The 24,756-nt window shown below is 37.4% G+C and overlaps 1 protein-coding gene and 1 pseudogene across 4 annotated transcripts in view; both read left to right on the top strand.

The window, feature by feature from the left end:
- Positions 1-24,756, top strand: part of LOC105517731 — a 731,019-nt pseudogene that overhangs the window by 266,649 nt on the left and 439,614 nt on the right. The gene's annotated exons all lie outside the window — the stretch shown is intronic.
- The window catches only part of ZFAND4 (zinc finger, AN1-type domain 4), a 64,148-nt gene that overhangs the window by 13,055 nt on the left and 26,337 nt on the right, over positions 1-24,756 (top strand). Inside the window, exons 2-6 of one of the 3 annotated variants that reach the window (XM_011950309.1) lie at positions 4,610-4,910; positions 5,815-5,918; positions 15,369-15,444; positions 16,383-16,450; positions 19,981-20,221. In XM_011950309.1, the coding sequence (XP_011805699.1) occupies positions 15,407-15,444; positions 16,383-16,450; positions 19,981-20,221 (347 nt within the window). In that variant the 5' untranslated portion in view covers positions 4,610-4,910; positions 5,815-5,918; positions 15,369-15,406. Of the gene's footprint in view, positions 1-4,609; positions 4,911-5,814; positions 5,919-15,368; positions 15,445-16,382; positions 16,451-18,649; positions 18,698-19,980; positions 20,222-24,756 lie in introns of those variants that run through there. The other 2 variants (XM_011950308.1, XM_011950310.1) reach the window with 2 other exon arrangements.

Below are 24,756 nucleotides of genomic sequence, written 5' to 3'. Positions count from 1 at the left end.
CATAAAAATTTGCGTAATATGTGAATAAAAAGGAAAGAAAACCAAATGATTATTTCAATAGACAATGAAAAAAGTGTTTGACACAATTCACACCCCTTCATGATTAAAAAGAAAACCCACCTAAAGCAGGAATAGAAGGGAAACTTATCAACCTTATAATGGTAATCTATGAAAACCTCACAGTTAACATTATACATAAAGACTCAATGCTTTCCTTCTACAATCAAGAATAAGACAAGGATATTCAGTCTCACCACTTTTATTCAATCTCGTACTGAAGGGTCCAGAGCAGGGCAATTAGGCAAGAAAGGGAAATAAGCCCAGTGCGGTGGCTCAGGCCTGTAATCCCAGCACTTTGGGAGGCCGAGGCAGGTGGGTCACCTGAGGTCAGGAGTTTGAGACCAACCTGTCCAACTTGGTGAAACCCCGTCTCTACTAAAAATACAAAAATTTGCCCGGTGTGATGGCAGGTGCCTGTAATCCCACCTATTTGGGAGACTGGGACAGGCAAATCTCTTGAACCTGGGAGGCAGAGGTTGTAGTGAGCCAAGATCATGCCATTTCACTTCAGCCTGGGCAATGGAGTGAGACTGTCCCCCACCAGAAAAAAAAAAAAAAAAAAGAAAAGAACATATAGTTTAGAAAGGGAGAAGTAAAACTCTATATGTAAATGATGTGATCTTGTATATAGAGCTTTTATAGAGAGCGTTTGTTTAGTAACTAAATGAACTAAATAAACAGTTCAGCATAGTTGCAGTGTACAAGATCAATATATTAAAATCAGTTGTGTTTCTATATACTAGCAATGAGCAATCTGTAAATAAGACAGTGATTCCATTTATAGTAGCATTTAAAGGAATAAAATACTTAGGAATAAATTTAATAAAAGAGAACAAAACTTGTGCTTTAAAAATTATAAAACATTGTTGAAATAAATTAGATATAAACTGAAAAATAGTATGTATTTATGGATTAGAAGACTTAGTATTAAGATTGCAATACTCTCCAAATCTATAGACTTGATACAATCGCTGTCAAAATCCCAGCTGACATTTTTGCAAAATGGGCATACTTAAAATTCATACGGCAATTAGAGGAGCCCAGAATAGCCAACAATCTAAAAAGAGAAGCAAATTGGAGGCCTCACACTTCCTGATTTCAGAACTTACTACAAAGTTACAGTAATTAAGATACAGTGGTACTGGCATAGGTAGATCAACAGAATAAAGAGTCTGGAAATAAACCTTCACATTGACAATAAATTGGTTTTTAACAAGGATCCAAGACAATTCAATTGGGAACAAATGGTTGTTCTGACAAGTAATACTGGAACAACTGGTTATCCACATGCAAAAGAATAAAGTTAGACCCTACCTCACACCATACACAAAACTAAATTGAAATTAGACAATAGACCTAAATATAAGAGCTAAAACTATACAATTCTTAGAAAAATACATAAGTCAATCCTTATTACCTTGGGTTAGGCCAAGCTTTTTAAGTATGATAAAAGAAAAATAGCCAAATTAGACTTTAACAAAATTAAAAACTTTTGTGTTTCGAAAGATACTATCAAAAGACAACCCACAAAATGAGAGAAAATATTTGCCATTCATATATCTGTTAAGTGTTTTTGTCTAGAATATGTAACATACATACATATCAATACAATATCATATAACCCAATAAAAAATCCAATTAAAAATAGACAAAATATATGAATAGGCATTTCTCCAAAGAATGTATGCAAATGGCCAATAATCACATAAAAAAGATGTACAATATAATTAGTTTTTAAAGAAATGGAAATCACAGCCACAGTGAGATACTACTTCACACCCACTAGGATAGCTTTAATCGGAAAGACAGAAAGAAGTATTGGCAAGGGTGTGGAGAAATTGGCACCCTCATTCATTGTTGGTGGGACTCTAAAATGATCCATACCATTTAGAAAACAGTTTGGTAGTTCCACAAAGTGCTAAACATAAGAGTTACCACATAACCCAGCAAAGCTACTTCAAAGAGAAAGGAAAACATATGTTTACACAAAAACTTGCAGTTGAATGTTCATCTTAGCATTATGTGTAACAGCCCCAAATTGGAAACAACTCAAATGCTCATCAACTGATGGATGGATAAACAACATGAGATATATTGCTACAAGGGACTATTATTCAATAATAAAAAGGAGCGAAGTACTGATATATCTTAGAACATGATGAACTTTGAAAAAAATTTTGCTAAGTGAAAGAAACCAGTCACAGAAAGTCATATGTGATTCTATTTATGTGAAATGTCCAGAATAGACCATTTTGGAGATAGAAAGTAGATTAGTGGTTGTGCAGGGTTGAGTGGGGGACTGGGGGAATTTGGGAGTGATGGTTACAGGATATGGGGCTCCTTTTAGAGGTGATGAACATTTTTTAAAGTGAATGTGGTGATGGTTGCACAACTCTGTGTATATAATAAAAACCATTGAATTTTAGACTTTAAATGAGTGACTTTTATGGCATGTGAATTACATTTCAATAAAGCTTCTTTTTTTTTTTTTTTTTTTTTTTTTTAATGGAGTCTTGCTCCATTGCTCAGGTTGGAGCGCAGTGGCGCAATCTCAGCTCACTGCAAACTCTGCCTTCTGGACTCAAGCGATTCTCCTGCCTCAGCCTCCCGAGTAGCTGGGACTACAGGCGTGCACCACCATGCCCGGCTAATTTTTGTATTTTTTTAGTAGAGACGGGATTTTGCCATTTTGGCCAGGCTGGTCTCAAACTCCTGACCTCAGGTGATCTGCCCACCTCAGCCTTCCAAATTGCTGGGATTACAGGTGTGAGCCACTGTGCCCGGCTCTCAATAGAGCTATTTTTAAAAAGGCTTACTCTCCTCACCAGAAAGATGTGTATCATTTGTCCTAGTTTAAGTTCAAGGCCCTCCTGTATAGAATTTTCACAATTAATAGCAATAGCAATTTGATAATTCTTGTGCTCCTAGTTCTATACTTGTCATTTAGTTTACTACTTCTATTTGTTGGGCTTACCATTCATACTCATTAGCCATTGTATGTATGTGAGCAGAGATTGTCTAATATTTATTACCGATTTTAATGTCATCTTAATGCTATGATATCCTCTAGAAACCGTTGATGATTTAGTGAGTACTACTTTATTTTTTTGAGACGGAGTCTTGCTCTGTCACCCAGGCTGGGGTGCTGTGGCATGATTTCGGCTCACTGCAAGCTCTGCCTCCCAGGTTCATGGCATTCTCCTGCCTCTCCCGAGTAGCTGGGACTACAGGTGCGTGCCGCCACACCCGGCTAATTTTTTTTGTATTTTTAGTAGAGATGGGGTCTCACCGTGTTAGCCAGGATGGTCTCAATCTCCTGACCTCATGATCCTCCCTCTCGGCTTCCCAAAGTGCTGGAATTACAAGTGTGAGCCACAGCACCTGGCCTAGTGAGTACTATTTTTAAGCAACCTATTATGATGGTTGGAATTCCTGTTATCTAGTATGATTCAAATATACAACAGGAGTAGGCATGGTGGCTCATGCCTGTAATCCCAGCACTTTGGGAGGCCTAAGCAGGAGGATTGCTTGAGCCCAGCAGTTTGAGACCAGCCTGTGCAACATAGAGATACCCTGTCTCTACAACAAATACAAAAAAATTAGCCGGGTATGATGGTGCATGCCTATAGTCCCAGCTGCTTTGGAGGCTGGGTGGGAGGATCACTTGAGCCCAGGAGGTTGAGGTTGCAGTGAGCTTAATCATTGCCACTGCATTCCAGCTCAGGGCAACAGAGCAAGACCCTGCCTCAAAAAAAAAAAAAAATATATATATATATATAAATATATGTATACACACACACACACACACATATATGTCAAATGACTGGGCACAGTGGCTCACGCCTGTAATCCCAGCACTTTGGGAGGCCGAGGTGGGTGGATCACGAGGTCAAGAGATCGAGACCATCCTGGCCAACGTGGTGAAACCTTGTTTCTACTAAAAATACAAAAATCTTCTGGGCATGGTAGTAGGTGCCTGTAATTTCAGCTACTTGGGAAGCTGAGGCAGGAGAATTGCTTGAACCTGGGAGGCGGAGATTGCAGTGAGCCAAGATTATGCCACTGCACTCCAACGTGGTGACAGAGCGAGACTCTGTCAAAAAAAAAAAAAAAGTTAAATGTACAATGGTTGTAAAGTTATGCTTTGTGTGATATAGAAGACATAATTTGTATGTTTTAGAAAAGGATATGAATAAATTTTTCAAAGCCTTGCAAAAATGTACTGATGTGTTTGTTGAGTTTGGTTTATGTATCATTTAACAACGAAAGTATTTGTTGAGCATGTACTATATATATAAGTAACTGTGCTAAGCTCTCGTACGGTACATTATAATATAAAAAATATACCTGTTCTTAATAATCTTATGGTCTAGATAGGAGAGTGATTTCAGAGACAAATGTGAAAAGTTCAGGATTAGACATAGTTAAAAGCACTAAAGTGAATTCTGGGGCTGTCTGGAAGATTGATATGGACCACAGGTACATGAAAAATCTTTATGGACAAATACGACTTTCAGATAGGCTTGTTAAAAAATTCTTGTTTTTTTAGGTACAAAACTCAAGACATGAACAACAATATATATTACCAGTCTTCAAACCTGATTTGGCTAGAACTGGAATACAGTTGCCTACGACATATTTTAGAAGAACTAGAAAAGTCAAAGTAATGGATAACAGAAAAGAGCCTCCATTCTTCAATGATGATAACATGGGACCATATTACTACAGACTTCATTTCTATGATACCATGGAGCTCTTCATTGAAACATTAACTGGAACATGTTTTGAGCTGAGAGTTTCACCTTTTGAAACTATTATTTCTGTGAAAGCAAAAATTCGAAGATTGGAAGGTACTCATCTTTCTTTGTTTTTAGGATATGAAAATTAAATTTGTTCATCAATAATGTCTAGTAATTTTTAAAGTATTTTAATGGAGACAATTTCAAACATATATGATGTTAGAAAGAATAAGATACTGAACCCGCTTCTACTCCCTCTCTCCAACATTTATCAGCTTATGAACTATTTTGTACCCGTTGCTGTGTTCACCAGATTCTTTGGAAGCAAATCCCTGGCATCATGCTATGGTGTGAAATAATATTTTAGAGTAACTTTCAGCAGGTTATGGTGACATGCAAATTCTGCCTTAACTATTTTATAGTTACTTTTAATGTTACTTTATATTTTACTTTTAATGGGAAATAGTAATTATATTCCCTTCTAGGGATCTTATTTCCCTTTTTACACTGCTTTGCAACCACGCTTTTTTTTTTTTTTTTTTTTTTTTTTTTTTTTTTTTAATGCGGAGGTTTTCCGAAAAGAGTTTTTGGCTTACATTTACATACATTCAAAGTTCCCTTAGTATAGCAGGGGTGCTGAATAATGTGTAATGTCTCTTTTGTGGTTTGTATATTTGCAAAAAGTGCCTAAAAGTGCACTTTTTAAAAATTAAAAATTAAAATTAGTCTTTTTCTTTTCATTTTGCAGATTTCTGCGATAAGTAATGTTTGCCATTTGTAGTTGTTAAAAATCCAGTTTTGAGTAGAAAATTAAATTGTTCCATATAACAGTAAATGGACCTTTGTTGATGAAACCAGCTGGAACTTGCTTGTAATATAAAGGTAGTGACTAGGGTTGCCCTCCAGCTGGTTTTAAGTTCAGAATTGTAGAAGGATGAGGAAGGTTAGAATGTTTCATTTTTGTGAAGTCAAGGATTCTGATACGTGAGCTCCTGAATATTTGCTATTTCTCTAGCCCCAGGAGACATCCTACTGAAGTAAGTGGCTGGCCGAGTCCAGTGACCACATCAGCACATTCAGTAATGGCTCTTGAAGCTTTTGTCTGCCCTAAATGATTTGGTGAGGTCTAGAGTCATAATAGTCTATTTTGACTTTGTTCTGCTTTGCAATTTATATCATAGTTTAGAGGATACCTTTTTTAGAGCATAAAGATGAAATCCTCTTGTGTTGTAAATTATCTCTGTATTTTTTATCTCGTTCATGAATTTTAAATAACCTCTATGCAGCAAAAGCACTTTAGAGAGAATTCTGTTTCAATCTTCTTATGTCAGAAGAGTCAACTTGGGTTTAGAGGAGATTAATAACTCATCCAAGGGGAAATATTTAGTTTCCACGAGTCAGAACCAGAGCCAAGTTATAGATTCCTTGTCCTCTGTAGGAGGAGACATTGTGGGGACAAAAGCAGTGGCTTTGTGGTTATTAGACAATTGAATCTAAGTTTAGATGTTTATGAACAAATACAGATATTAGGAAATTAAATAAGGTAATATGTAAAATACCCTACTGTCTTAGTCTCCTGGAGCTGTCATAACAAAATACCACAGACTGGTGGCTTAAACAACAGAAATTTATTTCTGTCTGAAGGCTGAATATCAGGGTACCAGCATGGGCAGGTTCTGGTGGGGGCTCTCCTCTAGGCTTGCCCACTGCATTTTCACTGCATTTTCACTGCATCTTCACATGGCAGACAGAGAACATAGTTTTCTTTTTTTTTTTTTTCTCCGACACAGAGTTTTGCTCTTGTTGCCCAGACTGGAGTGCAATGGCACAGTCTCTACTCACCACAACCTCTGCCTCCTGGGTTCAAATGATTCTCCTGCCTCAGCCTCCCGAGTAGCTGGGATTACAGGCATGTGCCACCATGCCCGACTAATTTTGTACTTTTAGTAGAGATGGAGTTTCACCATGTTGACCGGGCTGGTCTTGAACTCCTGACCTCAGGTGATCCACCTGCCTTGGCCTCCCAAAGTGTTGGGATTACAGGCATGAGCCACCGCACCCAGCTGAAAAATACATTTTAAGCCCTTTCTGGGTGATCTTTATACCCTGGAAGACATTGGGGGGGTCATACGGTGTGAGTCAGACTCTCCAAGTTAGAGGGATATGGAATACGGAGGGCAGAGGTGAGGCTGCTTGGGTTTGTCCTGCCGGGAAAATGATTATTCTACCAGATTGCTTTTCCTTTAGGGGAAGTTTTTGGTGAGTTGAGAACTAGAGCCTGGTGGGGAGAGTGGGGAGGATGGAGGGGCTAGTGGAGAAAGGGCTGAAGGAGTGTGCTGCATTAGGAACAAGGAGGCTGCAGCAAGGGAGGAGCAGGGCCTGCTCAGGGACTTGCAGTGGGCCTCGAAAAAGGGAACTGGAGTGCCGAAGCCTTGCTGCCTGGCTTCAGATTACTGGCTGCCCAAATTACTTAACCTCTCTTTATCTTAGGTGTCTCAGTCTAAAATGGAAGAATAATAGTATTTATCTCAAAGGGTTGTTCTCAGGATTAAATGAGTTAAAGGTGAAGTGCTTAGCAGAGCGATCCTCCTGCCTCAGCCTTCCAAAAAGCTGGGATTACAGATGTGAGCCACCATGCCCAGCCCTCTTCCTTTGTTTATGTAGATCTGAGTTTCTGACCTACATCCTGTTTTCTGTGAATAATGTCTTTTAACATTTCTTGCAATATGGGTCCACTGGCAACAAATTCCACCATGCTCAGTCCTCTTGCTTTCTTTATGTAGATCTTAGTTTCTAACCTACATCATTTTTTCTGTGAATAATGTCTTTTAAGGTTTCTTGCAAAAAAACCCAGATTTTAACGTTTCTTGTTTGTCTGAAAAAGTATTTCTCCTTCATTTCTGAAGGATAATATTTCAGGGTATAGAATTCTAAGTTGGTGTTTTCTTTCTTTCAACACTAAATATTTCACTCCACTCTTTTCTTATTTGCGTGATTTCTGATGATAACTCCCCTGTAGTAATTATCTTTGCTTCTCTTTAGGTAAGGTGTTTTTTTCCCTTTTCTGCCTGATTTAAGGATTTTGTCTTTGTCTTTGCTTTTCTACAGTTTGATATAATATGTTGAAGGTGTAGATTTTTTGGTAGTTATTGTGTTTGGTATTCTCTGAGCTTCTTGGATCTGCGGTTTGGTATGTTTCATTAATTTTGGAAAATCGGGCCATTATTTAACTATTTCTTCTGTCTCATTTTTTCTTCTGATATTCTAGTAGCACCTTTTGAAATTGCTACAACTTTTGAAATTGTCCCATAGTTAATAGATGTTGTTTTTGTGTGTTCTTTTTTCTCCTAACAGTCCATTTTGCCAAGTTTCTTTTCTTTTCTTTGTTTCTTTTATTTATTTATTTTGAGATGGGATTTCCCTATGTTGGCCAGGCTGGACTCAAACTCCTAGACTCCTAAACTTGTGCCTCAGCCTTTCAAGTAGTTGGGACTACAAGTGCATACCACTGTGCCTCTCCTAGGAAGTTTCTGTTGCCATTTTTCAAACTTCCCGATTCTTTTCTCACCACATCCAGTCTGCAGATGACCAATCAAAGGCATTCTTTATTTCTGTTAGTGTTTTCATTTTTAACATCTACTTTTTATTCTTAAAGTTTCCATCTCTGCTTGTATTATCAATCCGTTATTTCATGTTGTATACTTTTCCATTAGATTTCTTAGCATATTAATCTTAGCTATTTTTATTTCCCTGTCTGATAATTTCAAGATCTCTGCCATGTCTGAGTCTATTTCTGATGCTAGTTTTCTCTTTTCAGACTGTGTGTTTTCATGTCTTTTAGCATGCTTTGTAATTTTTAGTTGAAAACCAGATATAATATATCAGGTAATAGGAATTGAGGTAAATAGGACATTAGAGTGAGGTTTTATCTTCAACTGGCTAGAAATTGGGCTGTGTTTAATGTTTGCTGTAGCTGCAAGTGCTAGAGGCTTCAAATTCCTCTCATTTTCTTGTTTTGTCTCCCTTGATGCCTTTGAGTTTCCCTGAAGACTCCTCCTTAGAGTTTGTGTCTTACAATTCTTTCAGTTGTAATCCACTGTTGTTATACTGGAGCCTTGTTAGTGTGCTGGTGAGATATTGGGAAGAGGGGAAACATTCTGTAATCTTACGATTAAATCTTTCAGTGGGTCTGTGCCTCTGGGCTGGGACCTTCAAAGTGTGTCTTAGCTTCTCTTCTCCCTCAACTTCTAGTAGTTCAAGTGAGGTAGGGAGGCTAGAGGGGCCTGGTGTACTGGCCCTCAGTAGTTTCCCAGTGTCATGCTAGTCCACACTCAGCCTCTATGAATTCATCAAAATTACCATGTAAGTGTTCCTTCCAATTCATGACTTTAGAGGCTTCTGCTTCACGTAAACGGATCTTGACTCTGGCTCTCTGGGTTTGCCTATCTCAACAGATTTTTTTATGGTAGTTTAACCTTACTACCTAATTTCTCTGATGGCACCAGGAAAAGTTGTTGGTTTTCAGTTTGTTCAGCTTTTTTTCTTGCAAGGAGTGGTGAATTAAAAGTTCTCCACATATCAGAGCTGAAACTAGGAGTCTCAATTTCTTAAAAACATAACCATTTATTTTAAAATTCCAGTAACTGTGTTAGCTATATCCTGTAAGTTTTTGGTAAGTTGAATGTCAGTGTTATTAAATTCCAAGTATTTGTTTTGCTAAAAATATTTTTTTGTTTAAAAAATTGTAATAGTTACTTAAGGGTTTTGTAATCACAGCAACGTATACGATTAGATAGCTTTGATCATTTTTTGTAGTTTATACACATTGTTAATTTGCTAACTAATAATACTGAGCATGTTTTCATTTGTCTCCAAATTCTAACAAACCATTTTTTAGGAAGATATAATTTACATATCATACAATTTACATATTATATTAGTTTGCTAGGGCTGTCATAGCAAAGTATCACAAACTGGGTGACTTAAACAACAGAAAGTTACACAGTTTTGGAGGCTGAAAATACGAAATTTAGCTGGTGAGTGTCAGGTCCTTCTGAGGGCTGTAGAATCTGTCACATGCCTCTCACCCAGCTCCTAGGGATTTGCTTTCAATCTTTCTAGTTCATTGGCTTATTCAAGGCATCACCCTGGTCTTCTTACATGATAATCTCCTTGTGTCTGTGTGTATCTGCCTCCAAATTTCTCCTGTTTATGTGGATACCAGTCATATTGGATTAGGGCCCTCCCTAGTTACCTCACTTTAACTTGAATACATATGTCAAGATTCTATCTTCAAATTAAGGTCACATTCTGAGGTATAAGGGGCTTAGACTTCAACATAAGAATTTTGAAGGGACACAGTTCAACCCATAACAAGTATATCGTTCTGTTGGTGTTGGCAGACATTTACTGTCGTACAGTCACCACCACAATCAAGATATAGAACAGTTCCATTACCCATCAGAATTCTCCTGTACCTTTTGTGGTCAATCCCTTCCTCTATTCCAAGCCCCTGTCGTACTCACTGATCTGTTTCTGTTCCTGTAATTTTGCCTTTTTTAGAATTTTATATAAATGAAATCATACACTTTATAGTCTCTTAAGTCAGGTTGTTTTTCACTTATGCATAATACATTTGAGACTTATCATATTGTTACATGTATCAGTAGTTCATTCTGTTTATGGCTGAGTAATGTTCCATTATAAGGAAGTACCATAGTTATTCATTCCCAAGTTGAGGGACATCTGGGTGGTTTTTAGTTTTTGGTGATTACAAATAAAGTCATATAAATTTTCACATACACATTTTTATGGAAGCATAGGTTTTTATTTCACTTGGGTGAATACTTAAGAGTGGAATTGCTGAATTGCATAGGAAGTATATATTAACTTTATAAAACTGCTAAATTATTTTCCAGAGTGGCTGTTACCATTTTGTGTTTATATGAGTAATATATAAAAGTTCTGGTTGCTTTGTATCCTTATCAGCACTTAATAATATTGTCTGGGTTCTTTTAGTTTCAGTTTTTGTTTCATTTTTGCTATTATAATATGAATTGGCAATATTTCACTGTGGTTTTAATTTACATTTTCCTGATGACTGATGATGTTATGCATCTTTTAATCTGCTTGTCATCTGTCTTAATAAGTTCAGGCTGAGAGGCTGAGCCAGGTGGATCACTCATGTCCTGGAGTTCAAGACCAGTCTGAGCAACATTGCGAAACCCTGTCTCTACTAAAAATACAAAAATTATCTGGGCATGGTGGCATGCCCCTGGAGTCCCAGCTGCTCAGGAGGCTGAGGTGGGAGGATCGCTTGAGCTCAGGAGGTGGAGGTTGCAGTGAACTAAAATTGCATCATTTCAGTCCGGCCTGGGCAACAGATGAGACCCTGTCTCAAAAAAAAAAAAAAAAAGTTCAGGTTTCTGTCACAGAATACCATAGATTGGATGGCTTAAACAACAGAATTTTATTTCTCACAGTTCTGGAGCTGGGAAGTCCAAGATTACCCACAGGTCTAGGATCTGGTGAGGGCACTCTTTCTGGTTTGCAAACAGCTATTTTCTTTCTATATCCTCTCACGGTAAAGAGAGAGAGAGAGGGAGATCATCTCTCTTCTAAGGACACTAATCCCATTCTTGAGGACCCTACCTTCATGACCTAGTTACCTCCAAAGACCTCCAACCTTACCTCTGATGCCATTATATTGGGTATTTAGGCTTCAGCATATGAATTTGAGTGGGGGAATACAAACATTCAGTCTGTTGCATCATCTGTATCTTTTCTGGTGAAGTGTCTATTCAAATTTTTGTTGTTTTCTTGTTACTGTGTTTTGAGTTCTAGTGCTTTTAACTTTTCCATTACAGGTTTTTTTTTGTTTGTTTGTTTTTGAGACAGGTTCTCACTTTGTTACCCAGCCTGGAGTGCAGTGGCACAATTACAGCTCACTGCAGCTTTGAGCTCTCAGAGACAGGGTTTCACCATATTGGCCAGGCTGGTCTCAAACTCCTGACCTTGTGATCTGCCCACCTCAGCCTCCCAAAGTGCTGGGATTACAGGCATGAGGCGTGAGCTACCTCGCCTGGCCAATTCCCTCTTTTTCAGTCTTTTGGAATAGTTTGAATAGGATTGGTACCAATTCTTTTCTTTTATTTTTTTTTGAAATGGAGCCTTGCTCTGTCACCCAGACTGGAGTGCAGTGGTACGATCTTGGCTCACTGCAACCTCTGCCTCCCAGGTTCAAGCAATTCTCCTGCCTCAGCCTCCCGAGTAGCTGGGACTACAGGTGCGTGAACCACACCTGGCTAATTTTTTGTATTTTTCGTAGAGATGGGGTTTCACTGTGTTAGCCAGGATGGTCTTGATCTCCTGACCTCGTGATCCACCCATCTTGGCCTCCCAAAGTGCTGGGGTTACAGGCATGAGCCACTGAGCCTGGCCAGTACCAGTTCTTTGAATGTCTGGTAGAATTAGTCTGTGAATCCATCTAGCCCTGGGCTTTTTTTTTGTTGGCAGTTTAAAAATTACTGATTCATTGTCACTGCTTGTTATTGGTTCAGGATTTGTATTTCTTCCTTAAGGTAGGAGGATTGTATGTTTCTAGGAATTTATCCATTTCATCTAGATTGTCTAGGTTGTGTGCATAAAGGTATTTGTAGTAGTCTTGAATGATCTTCTGCATTTCTGTGGTGTAAGTTGTAATGTCTCCATTTTTATTTCTCAGTGAGTTTATTTGCGTCTTCTGTTTTGTTTTCTTGATTGATACAGCTAATGGCCTGTGGATTTTGTTTATATTTTCAAAGAACCAACCTTTTGTTTATTGATCTTTAGTATTTTTTTGTTTCAATTCAATTTAGTTCTGCTCTGATCTTTATTTCTTTTCTTCTGCTAGCTGTGGGTTTGGTTCATTCTTGTTTCTTTAGTTCCTTGAGGTGTGATGTTACACATTAAACTGTGATGTCAGTTTGTGACCTTTCAGACTTTTTGATGTAGGCATTTAGCACTATAAACTTTCCTCTTAGCACTGCATTTGCTGTATCTCAGAGGTTTAGATAACTTGTATCACTATTATCATTCCTTTGGAAGAATTTCTAAATCTCCATTTTGATTTCAAAATGTTAACCCAAAAATCGTTCAGTAGCAGATTGTTTAATTTCTTTTTTTTTTGAGGCGGAGTTTCACTCTTGTTGCCCAGGCTGGAGTGCAATGGCACGATCTCGGCTCACCACAACCTCTGCCTCCCAGATTCAAGTAATTCTCCTGCCTCAGCCTCCCTAGTAGCTGAGATTATAGGCATGTGCCACCAGGCCCAGCTAATTTTGTATTTTCAGTAGAGACGGGGTTTCTCCATGTTGGTCAGGCTGGTCTCGAACTCCCAACCTCAGGTGATCCACCCGCCTCGGCCTCCCAAAGTGCTGGGATTACAGGCATGAGCCACTGCGCCCGGCCTAGATTGTTTAATTTCTGTGTATTTGGAGTTGATTTCTAATTTTATTCCACTGTGGTCTGGGGGGATACTTGGTAGAATTTTGATTTTTAAAAATTTTTTGAGACTTTTTTGTGCCCTCTCATATGATCTTGGAGTTTCATGATGAGAAGAATGTATATTTTTCAGTTCTTTGGTCGAATGTTCTGTAAATATCTGTTAGGTCCATATGTTCTAGAGTGCAGTTTAAGTCCATTGTTTCTTTATTGACTTTCTGTCTTGATGACCTGTCTAGTACTGTCAGTGGAGTGTTAAAGTCCCCCACTATTGTGTTGTTGTCTATCTCTTTTCTTAGTAGTAATTGTTGGGAGCTCAGGAGTTAGGTGCATATATATTTAGGATTGTAATATCTTCTTGTTGGACTGATCCTTTTATCATTATGTAACGACCTTCTTTGTCTTTTTTTTTTTTAATGTTGTTGCTGTAAAGTCTGTTTTATCTGATATAAGAATAGCTATTCCTGTTCACTTTTGATTTCCATTTTAGGCCTTAAATATTAAACTCTTCAGGCCTGATTCATGATGTCTTTTTTTTTTTTAGAGATGGAGTCTCACTCTGTTGCCAGGCTGGAGTGCAGTGGTGCAACCTCGGCTCACTGCAACCTCTGCCTCACAGGTTCAAGTGATTCTCCTGCCTCAGCCTTCCGAGTAACTGCGACTACAGGCGCCTGCCACCATGCCTGGCTAGTTTTTGTATTTTTAGTAAAGATGGGGTTTCACCATGTTGGCCAAGATGGTCTCGATCTCTTGACCTTGTGATCTACCTGCCTCGGCCTCCCAAAGTGCTGGGATTACAGGCATGAGCCACCGCATCCAGCCCAAAACCTTTTTTTTTCAACTTTTATTTTAGGTTCAGTGGATACATGGGCAGGTTTGTTACATGGGTAAATTGTGTGTTACTGAAGTTTGGTGTATGAATTATCCTGTCACCCAGGATGTGAGCATAGTACTCGATAGGTAGTTTTTCAACCCACATCCCCTTCCCTCCCCATGTAGTCCATAGTGTCTATTGTTCCCATATTTGTGTCCGTAAATACTCAGTGTTTAGCTCCTGCTTATAAGTGAGAACACATGGTATTTGGGTTTTCTGTTCCTGCGTTTGTTCTCTTAGGATGATGGCCTCCAGCTGCATTCATGTTGCTGCAAAGGACATAATTTTATTATTTTTATGGCTGCATGGTGTTCTGTGGTGTATATGCACCACATTTTATTTGTCCAGTCCACTGTTGCGGGGGCGTCTTGATTGATTTCATCTCTTTGGTATTGTGAATAGTGCTGTGATGGACATACCAGTACATGTGTCTTGCTGATAGAACGATTTATTTTTCTTTGGGTATATACCCAGTAGTGGGATTGCTAGGTTGAATGGTAGTTCTATTTTAAACTCTTTGAGAAATCTCCACATTGCTTTCCACAATGGCTGAACTAATTTACATTCTCACCAGCAGTGTATGCGTTCCCTGTTCTCCTCAACCTTGCCAACATCTGCTATTTTTTGACTTTTTAATAATGGCCATTCTGACAGGTGTGAGCTTGTATCTCATTGTGGTTTTGATTTACATTTCTCTAATGATTAGTGATGTTGAGCTTTTAAAATATATTTGTTGGCAACATATATGTCTTTTTTTTTGAGAAGTGTCTGTTCATGTCCTTTGCCCATTTTTTAATGGGGTTGTTTTTTGTTTGTTGAATTAAGTTCTTTGTAGAATATAGATACTAGACTTTTGTCAGATGCATAGTTTGTGAATATGTTCTCCCATTCTGTAGATCATCTCTTTACTCTGTTGATAGCTTCTTTTGCTGTGCAGGAGCATATTATCTTGCCTTTTTAAAGGGCTTTCTATCTTATACCTTGTTTTAGGACCAGAGAGTTGTTGCAACACCTGTTCTTTTCTACAGTGAATGGATTGGACTCTATCTCCTTTTAGGCATGCCTTCTGTAAATTTTAGCACCTAGCATTCAATTTAGAACAATGTCTAATTTATTAGTACTCTTAGTTCCTTAATAAAATAGATTTGTATCATACTCTTTTGGAGTTGCTATTGAATTCTTTTAACACTTTTTTTTAATAACTTTCCCTTAAGGTATTCCCATCTGTCGACAGCACTTAATTTGGAATAACATGGAACTTGAAAATGATTATTGCTTGAATGATTACAAGTGAGTGTAATTGCATATTGGCTGTTTTGTAGGCACTTAGTATTATGACTCCATATGCTAATATTTGTCTTTTGAACTCTTAGATCATGTCTCCTTTTCTTCTGAATAGTTCAGATTCCTAGATTTCATCATACATCCTGAACTTTAGATGCATTAGTTTGGTACTCTATACTACTTAACCTTTATCCTCTGATACGTTTATGTTCCCTTTTCGTTTTTCATGTCAAGCTGTTTATCTCTTGCCTTTTGAAATCCTCCTATTATCTTCTTGCCTACTTTGCTCCTTTCTTTGAATATTGAACCATTCCTTCATGGCCATGTTCCTTTTCTTTCTGTTTTTACAAGAGTTTTGGATAAGAGAGAATTGTTCTTCCCAAAGTCTTTCCTTTCTCATTTGTTACTAAGCAATGCTGTGTGCACCGGTGACTACCAACATACTTTATGACACTTTGTCTCTCTTATTTCTCCCCTCTTTCATATAATTCATCACTCCTTTCTTAAGAAAAGGGCAAAAGGATAAGAGGCAGTGTAGAATAGCTGTAAGAGCACTGAGAGTCAGGAGACCTTGTTATTTTTCTATTTTCTATTTTATTAAATAGATTTGCTATTTTCTACACTTTGGGTCTTGGGCAAGCCACTTTTGTTCTCTGGGCCTCCTTTTCCTTAATGTGAAATGAACAAGCTAAAACGCATAATGACAGAGGTCTTTTCCAGTATGTGTATTCTTGGATTTCTTTATGGCTTATGAGAATTTGTTTCACTTCTTTTATTATTTGTACTAGTAAATATGTTAGCATTTTATATGTATTTACATTGCTGTATTTTTATATTTTAGAGAGTAGGCACTCTGCCTGATAAGCCAGCATGTAATTATGCGTACATGTAGCACTGAATGCATTTTGATGATTATGATTTATTTTTGTGTTAACTCTCCACAGCATTTCAGAAGGGTGTACCTTGAAGCTAGTTTTGGCTATGCGTGGCGGACCTATAAATACGAGAAGAGGTAGGCATATATATATATATATATATAGCAATTTGACAGTAACATTCTTTATGTCAGTTAGTATTTTTATAGCCTCAGGTTTCATTTAGGTTTCCTTTCTGCTATTAGGTCTTAGAAAAATCACATTTGGTTCTCTAGGCCTTGTTCTTTAAAACCTAAATGCCTAGAGGCTGGAACTCTAAAATACAATTCAGAAAAATCACCTGATTCCTGATCCAATTCAGGGAGATTTAAAAATAAACCTTTTGCCAATATAGGGAACAGAAATGGAATGACATACTGTAAGTATTATGTTACCATTGTGTTTAGTTTCATAGGAATCTTGTTTATTTGTAAATCTACCAGATCTTCAATTCCTGAGATTATGATTGTTTTGCAAAATTCTAACGTTGCCTGTTTACTTGGTTTGTGATGCATCTGGGTTTCATGGATATTATCATGGCCCTGTTGCATCCTTTCTCAGAATATAAGTAGTTCTGAAATCCAGTCATTCATTCAACAAATACATATTGAGCATCTACTAAATGGTCAGTGCAATGTTCCAAGTATGGTAGACATGGGAGAGAAAGTCTCTGCTTCATGACAGTGCCTACAATAAATGTGTAAAGAGTCGATGTAACTCCTAATGGTTGTAAGTGCTATGCAGAAAACAGGGTAGGAAGGGCCCTCAAAAAAGATGACATTAGTGGAGCCTTGATTGATGAGAGGGTTTTATTAAGCACAAGAAGAGCAGGCAGTGTTCACATTGGTCCCTGAGTCAGGTGTGTCACATGAATTCCCATCAAGTGGAGGAGACTAGTCAGAGTGTCCTCTTCTGTGGACCTCATTTTGAGGAAGGCCTTCAGATTTATTTGATCCTTCACTAACCAGAAAACTGAAGGATAAGTATTGATTCTACTCCTGGCTTGCTTCCACATGTCAAATTATATCCCTATGTTTCATAATTTTGGTTAGAAAATAGGATTATTGCCATCTTTTTCTTAGCTACTTCAAGAGGATTTAATGAGATATGCTACTTTGGCTGTTGAACTGCTTTTTATAGGTTAGAGAAAAACAAAGTTAGTAATGTTAGGGCCTGTTAGCGCTCCTGATATCAGAGACTTTTAAATAATTTGATTTAAGTAATTGTCCTATGTGACATTTACGGTAATAACTATGTGATGTTTATAGGAATAACTCTTGAGAGTAGCACAAGAACCCTATGTTTACTGAGCCATTATATTAAGAGAGAATTATATACTGTTTAATGCCATGTGAATTCTATTGTATTACATTTTTGAAAGTTGGTTATTTGTGTATAATACTACTTTAAACCAGAGTGTCTAATCAAAACACCTTCTTTTCTTATTAGAACTAAAATTATTTTATATGTTTATGAGAAGTGTGATACAGACTCTGAGGTAAACTTTTTTTTTTTTTTGAGATGGAGTCTTGCTGTGTTGCCCAGGCTGGAGTGCAGTGGCTTGATCTCAGCTCACTTCAACCTCTGCCACCTGGGTTCAAGTGATTCTCCTGCCTCAGCCTCCTGAGTAGCTGGGATTATAGGCACTGGGATTGAGGTCAGGAGTTTGAGACCAGGCTGGCCAACATGGTGAAACCCCATCTCTACTAAAAATTCAAAAATTAGCTGGGCATGGTGGCGGGCTACTCAGGAGACTGAGACACAAGAATTGCTTGAACCTGGGAGACACAGGTTACAGTTGAGTGGAGATTGCGCCCCTGCACTCCAGTCTGGGCGACAGAGCAAGACTCCATCTCAAAAAAAAAAAAAAGAAAAAATATGTTTGCCTCAGAATCTGTGTAACACTCTTCATAAACATATGAGTGAGTGAGTGAGACTCTGTCTCAAATAAAGAATACAAATAAAAAGATAAAAATTGTTTTTGAAATAACCATTATCAAAGCAGCATAGAAAGATTAAAATTAGTTTCTTTTCTAAAATTAAATTGTGCCCAGTGTATATCAAACTTTATATGTATTGTTTTATAGCTGGTAAAATCTGAAAGACTTTTCTGTTGTGAGAAGATACACATATACACCTACCTGAGTAAGGCACCCTGTGCTGGTTTAGGAAAGGCTTTCATGTGACTGTGGTAATGGCTATAGCAATATCTAAAAAAATAGGCATAATTTTTATTTCTTTTTTGTTGTATTTTGTTGTTTTTTTTTCCCCCCAAAGATCTGCCCTCTGATCCAAATTTTTATCTCTGGATGTAATATGGAAAGTGGAGCATTAACTTACAAAGGGCAAGAAGTTGTTTGAAAAGTGTCTTTTAATATTTATACATTTTGGGCCTATGAAAGTAAATAAAAACATCCAAATAACTATTTTCATAAAGCAAGCGAAATCATAAGATTTTTGTGTTAGTAATAGTGTTACTGAATTTAGGCTATGGAAACATCTTTGATGTTTTTACCTTACTGCTTTCCAAGTTTAATACTTTCCTATTGCTGCAACTTCTTTTTAAAGGATTGTAGAGCACCACGATTCTGTTAATAAATAAATAAAAGTTATGCAGCTTGGGAAATCTTTGCCTCTTTTAGGAGAAAGCAGATGTTTCTGCAGTGTGATGAGAATGTCTTTGGGAGAGAACTTTTATTTTTTCCTGGAACTGTTGCAGTTTTAGTACATTAAGTGACCCCCTCAAGTTCTAAGTTATTATGTACTTTTAATTACTTAATTTCACGTCAAGAAACAGCTCTCAGAATCAGCCTTTATATAAAACCAGAAAGAAAAAAATAAGTCTGCTTACTTCTAATTTCTTAGATATGTCCCCTAATTATGTATTTGTGTGTGTGTGTCCCTTTTTTTTTTTTTTTTTTTGAGATACAATCTCCCTCTGTCGCCAGGCTGGAGTGTAGTGGCACAATCTCAGCTCACTGCAACTGCCGGCCCCTGGGTTCAAGCAATTCTCCTGCCTTACCCTCCCGAATAGCTGGGACTACAGGTGCATGCCACCATGCCCAGCTAATTTTTGTATTTTTTTTAGTAGAGATGGGGTTTCACCATGTTGGCCAGGATGGTCTTGATCTCTTGACCTCATGATCTGCCTGCCTCGGCCTCCCAAAGTGCTGGGATTACAGGCATGAGCCACCACATACGACTGGATTTATGTGGATTTTAATTATTGTTGGAACCAATATTTGAAAATATAGGGAGCAGAAAGTATATGGTAAAAGAATTGTTGATAAGTAATGTTATAGAATCAGCAAATATACAGACTCTAGTGGCATAGGGAAAAAAATATAGACTATAATGGCATAGGACAAAAAACCCTCATGTTTTGGTTTAGCTCTGTCTTTTAACATAGTAACATAATCATGCATTTTGTTTGTTTGTTTCTTATTAATACAACATAAGAAATGCGATATTAACTCTAGAAAGATCAGAAACTTATTTGAAGAATATCATGTTTATATTATATGCACAGGGCTGTTGTTCAAATTTAGTACATTATATCCTGTTACTACTGTGCCCAGATGCGTAAAACTTGATCCAAATCGAAGACTTATCAATTTTCCATTTGTAGTTCCTACAGAAGATCCAGTTAGGAAGATGGCAGAGTACTTGGATTCCAGTCGAGCTGAGGTCTGGGAGAAGAGCTCCTGCAACAAACAAGTTACATTTTTGGTGTACCGAGAAGGAGATCAATTGAATTTCTTTCCTGCAGTAGATAGGGGAGATGGCACTTTAACACCGTTATCTGACTCTTCAAAGAAAATAGGTTTTCATTTGCATGTCTTACGGAGAAAAGGAGAACATCGTATGAGGTACTCCATAAACTTTTGTTTACCTTGTGTTGTCAAAATAATCTATATATATTAACAAATGTCATGCATCTTATTTCTACTCCAGCCCCCAATATATAAGTCTGAAATTGTCTTTCATATGATTGATATGATAAAACTGAGGTTTTTTTACAGAGTGGGATGTTTTCATAAAAAGATTTGTTTCTGTTACTCTGTGAAACTCTAAGATGCCTAATAGATTATAGAATCCTGTCATAATAGTGTGTTATTATACCACCTTAGCATAATAGAAAGGGTTAAACCTGAAGTTGATACCTTTTTTTCTAAATTCAAGTCTGCTGCTTAAAGGCAGATAAATCTCTTCTCTGATCTTGTTTTCCTATTCTATAAAAGGGAGAGAAATTGTAATATTCTAAAATCAGGATGAAAAACCCTACAGATATTTAGCTAAGAATAGAAAAATCAGAGAATTGGACAAGGCAACCTCTCAGTTGCTATGCATTCTGAGTTACTATGATTGTTTATCTTCTTTCACTTCAAGTTATTAAGCATTCACTCACTGAACTTCTATGGCCATTCATTGAGCAAGGCACTGATGTTGTAAAGATGATTGTTCCTACCTTCATGGAGCATGCAGTCTGCTATAAAGAGAATCGGTGATATAATGTTGGTGATGTTATAAAAAGATATCAGGATCTCTGGGAGAATAGGTGAGAGGGCCTTTATTATGCATGAAAGGCAGAGAGTTAGACACAACTTCTGAGAAGCTGTGACCCTAAAAGGGGAGTGGAGTTTGCCAAGCAGACAGAGGAAGGGAAGGTGTTACAGGTCCTGCAAAATAAAAAGGTAGTGGTGAAATCATTTAAAGAAAAAACAGCTTGTAGTTTGGAGAACAGTTTCTATGGGTCAGGAGTCCAGGCACAGCATCACTGTGCTCCAAGTCTCACAATCTGGAGTCAAGGTGTCAGCAAGTCTCTTATCAGGAGGCTTGATTGGGGAGGAGAATCTACTTACAAGGTCACTCTTATTGCTGGCATAATTCATTTCCTTTCAGTTATATGATGGAGGGCCCAGTTTTTTGCTGGCTGTTGACTAGAGGCTGCCCTCAGCTCCCTCTTGATGAATTCAAAACCGACTGATTTAGGGCCTAAATTACATCTGCAGCGTCCTTTGCCATATTCAGTTGGCTAGAAGCAAGACGTCCATCATGCCCAGGCTCAAGGGTAGGAAACCATATGTGATGTGAATACCAGGGGTCAAGAGTCAGAGAGATTCTCCTCGGATTCTGCCCACCACAGAGTGTTATGTGAAAGAAAGATTAGACTCAACTTTTTGTGGCCTCAGAGAGCAGACTGTGACACATGGGTGTTACCTGTTGACTTTAATATGTCAGCATCTGGTTAGCACTACAAAGTTGGCATAAACCATGGGCAAGAAATGGAGGAGGTAGCAGTGAGGGTTACAGCCTTAGGCCATTAATAGAATGTCTTCATACCACTTTTGCCATGTGCTGGCTTACTGTTTAGTTTTCTTCCCTAGTACACACTCTTTTGGCTCCCTTTTCCTAAAGGAAACCCAAGCTCCTCAGCTTAGTGTATGAGTCCTTTGACAACCTGTCACCATAGTTTTCCAGATCTTTTCATTATGCTGTGTTTTTATACACCTTTTCCCTTTTTCTTAAAATATCGTTTTCTCCTCTCACTCTGGCTTCTCCTCAGCCAACTTCTATTTGTTTTTATGACTCAGCTCAAATGTCATCATGGAATTTAATTAGAACTGTCTTATTGTTCATCACAAGATAATTTATTTATTTTTTCTTCCTTTGTATTCATTTACAATAATTGGACAAGGAAAGGGATGGATGAATGAGAAAGAGGAGTAGAAAACGATCTGGTCATACCATGAAGGACATTTATCTTTCCTGTTCTAGAAGAGGCTTTCCTAGTCTACAACAAAGGTAGCAAACTTCTTCTGTAAAGGTGTGCAGATAGTAACTATTTTAGGATTTTTAGGCCAAGATACAGCATTAAGGATACTAAATAGGTACTTATGTAACAAGAGAGAAAACAAATCTCCACAAAACTTTTACTAACAAAGTTCAAAATATAAGACTAACAATTGGGTACTTTTCTTCTGTTTGTACCACAGAATTCCAGAGAAGAATGGAATTGTTTTTCATGGGAATAATGTTTTACCTAATTGAGGTTGAAAGTTAGTGTTGCCCATCAAATTTGCAAGGTCAATTGCAAAAGTTCACTTATTAATACTGATCTGTAATGAGATTTTGTGTATTTTATCTTAGAAAAAATTTTTTTCACACACATAGGTACTGTCAGATACTGCTATCAGTCCATGAGCACATTATTTTATTGAGCATATTGATCATTTGTAAGACATTTATAAAATTCTATCAGATCTTCTCTTGCTGTTTGCCTTGGAAGCTCCTCAGTTGCACATTTAAATGAATTTTGAAATAGGACATTTTTTGGAAATTGCCCTGAGGTATAAAATCACTGCTAGACCTATAGCTTGAGCTCAGAAATATATCTGCTGCAGATTTCTATGGGAATAGAGATATTACCTAATTTCAACTTTTGAAAGCATGGGAATGATTGCAGCTTGCTATATTACATGCAATTCAAACATTAGTTGTTGTTAACATGACATTATTGCAGTATATGTTTCACATATAAACATCGTTTTATTTTGTAATTTTAGGTTAAATTCATTATGAAACATTATGAAGTCCACGGTAAAAATTAATTTCCAAAGACAATTAAAAAATTTAAAAAGTGTTTGATAATAGTAGTTAAGGCCAGTTCTTCTCATTCAGAGTTCCTGAGCTAAAAAAAATCATAATAAAACTTTATTACCAGTAAGCCACCAAACTGATGATGGATAAGTCCATGAAACAATTGAAGTTTACCATTAACACTGCTGGTTTAATAACACAGGATAGATTCAGATATTTACCATGAAATACCTGCTGATGAATAACTGTATACTTTAAAGACCTTACATGTTTAAGGGGCATGGTGGCTCACACCTGTAATCCCAGCACTTTTGGAAGGTGGGTGAATCTCTTGAGTCCAGGAGTTTGAGAAGCCCGGGCAACACAGTGAAACTCCATCTCGAAAAAAATTAGCTGGGCTTGGTGGCACACACCTGTAGTCCTAGCTACTCCAGAGGCTGTGGTGGGAGCATTGCTTGAGCCCAGGAGGTAGAGGTTGCAGTGAGCCAAGATCGCACCACTGCACTCCAGCCTGGGTGACAGAGTGAGACCCTGTCTCAAAAAGACAAAAAAAAAAAAAAAAAAGCCTTACATGTTCACTAACTCTATAAATTTGTCCAACTAAGTTTTTTTTTTTTTCTGTTCCACACATCACCCCATCAGTCATAGCAGAGTTCACTTAAAGTTATACTAAATTAATGTTTTAGCAATTTATTTGAAAATATTCTCACCTGTAGTAGCTTCATGCAGACTATTCATAGGGGCCAACTCTTCAGTCACTTCAAACTTGGTAATGATGCCCTCAATAAACAGTAACACAGAGCAATATGGGTGATATATGTCAGCTCATCAATAAACAAGGAAAATGACTCAATCATTTACCTTATTTTTAAATCAGCTGTTGACGTTGCTTCCAATGCTGTCAACTTTTTGAGAAATTGTTCCTGCTGAAAAAGTAACCTTTAAACAAGTTTATTTTCTCAGGACATACTTCCTCAACTGCTATGATCAATAGTGAATTAATTCACTATTGATAAGTAGCTTTCCTTGCTTGGCTAGCAGATATAAGCAATCGGAAACTTCTTTGGCTATAGCTTCATTTTCATTTTTTTATTTTTGTAAAGAAATTATGCTGTGATGTAAATTGTACTATGATGTAAATTGTAAATTTTCTAATTTTTCTGACTGTTGCTTTCCTGCAAGTTGGGAATATTGTGATGAACGCCTAACCTGGTAATGCTTATTTATGCTGTTTTCCTTTAGCATAGCTATAGTGTCACTCAATAATAAGCATCATGCTTTGCTATCTAATTGCTAACAAATAATCCACTCTATGGAACCTTAAAATGGCAACATTTGAAGTCTACTTTTCTTGTTTGACAAGGTTGGGTATACACTACTAATAAAAAAAGTCACAGAATAGCAATATACATGGCAGTCAAAATGCTGTTGAATTATGACTATGTCACAGTGATTTGTAGTTTCCCATATCACAACATAGAGCAACGAGAGAACCACATAAAATCTGTCATAGCTACTCAATTCTGCCATTGTAGGCAAAAGCAGCCATTTGTAATACATGATTGGGTGAATGCGGCTGTGTTCCAATAAAACTTTATTTATGAACACAAATTTGAATTTTATTTACTTTTCATGTGTTATGAAATACCCTTATTTTGAGTTTTTTCGACTAATTAAAGTTCATAAACCATTCTTAGCTCATGGGCCACCCAGAAATGGAAATAGGTGGTGGGGCAGATTTGACCCATGACCATGGTTTGCTGGCTCCTACTCTAGAAAGGAAGAGGTAGAATTGAGTGTTAAT

Source organism: Colobus angolensis, unplaced genomic scaffold (assembly GCF_000951035.1).
Source record: "Colobus angolensis palliatus isolate OR3802 unplaced genomic scaffold, Cang.pa_1.0 Scaffold306, whole genome shotgun sequence".
Taxonomy (NCBI): Eukaryota; Metazoa; Chordata; class Mammalia; order Primates; family Cercopithecidae; genus Colobus; species Colobus angolensis.
The sequence above is the reverse complement of the archived record's forward strand: the minus strand, read 5'-3'. Positions and strand labels throughout refer to the sequence as shown.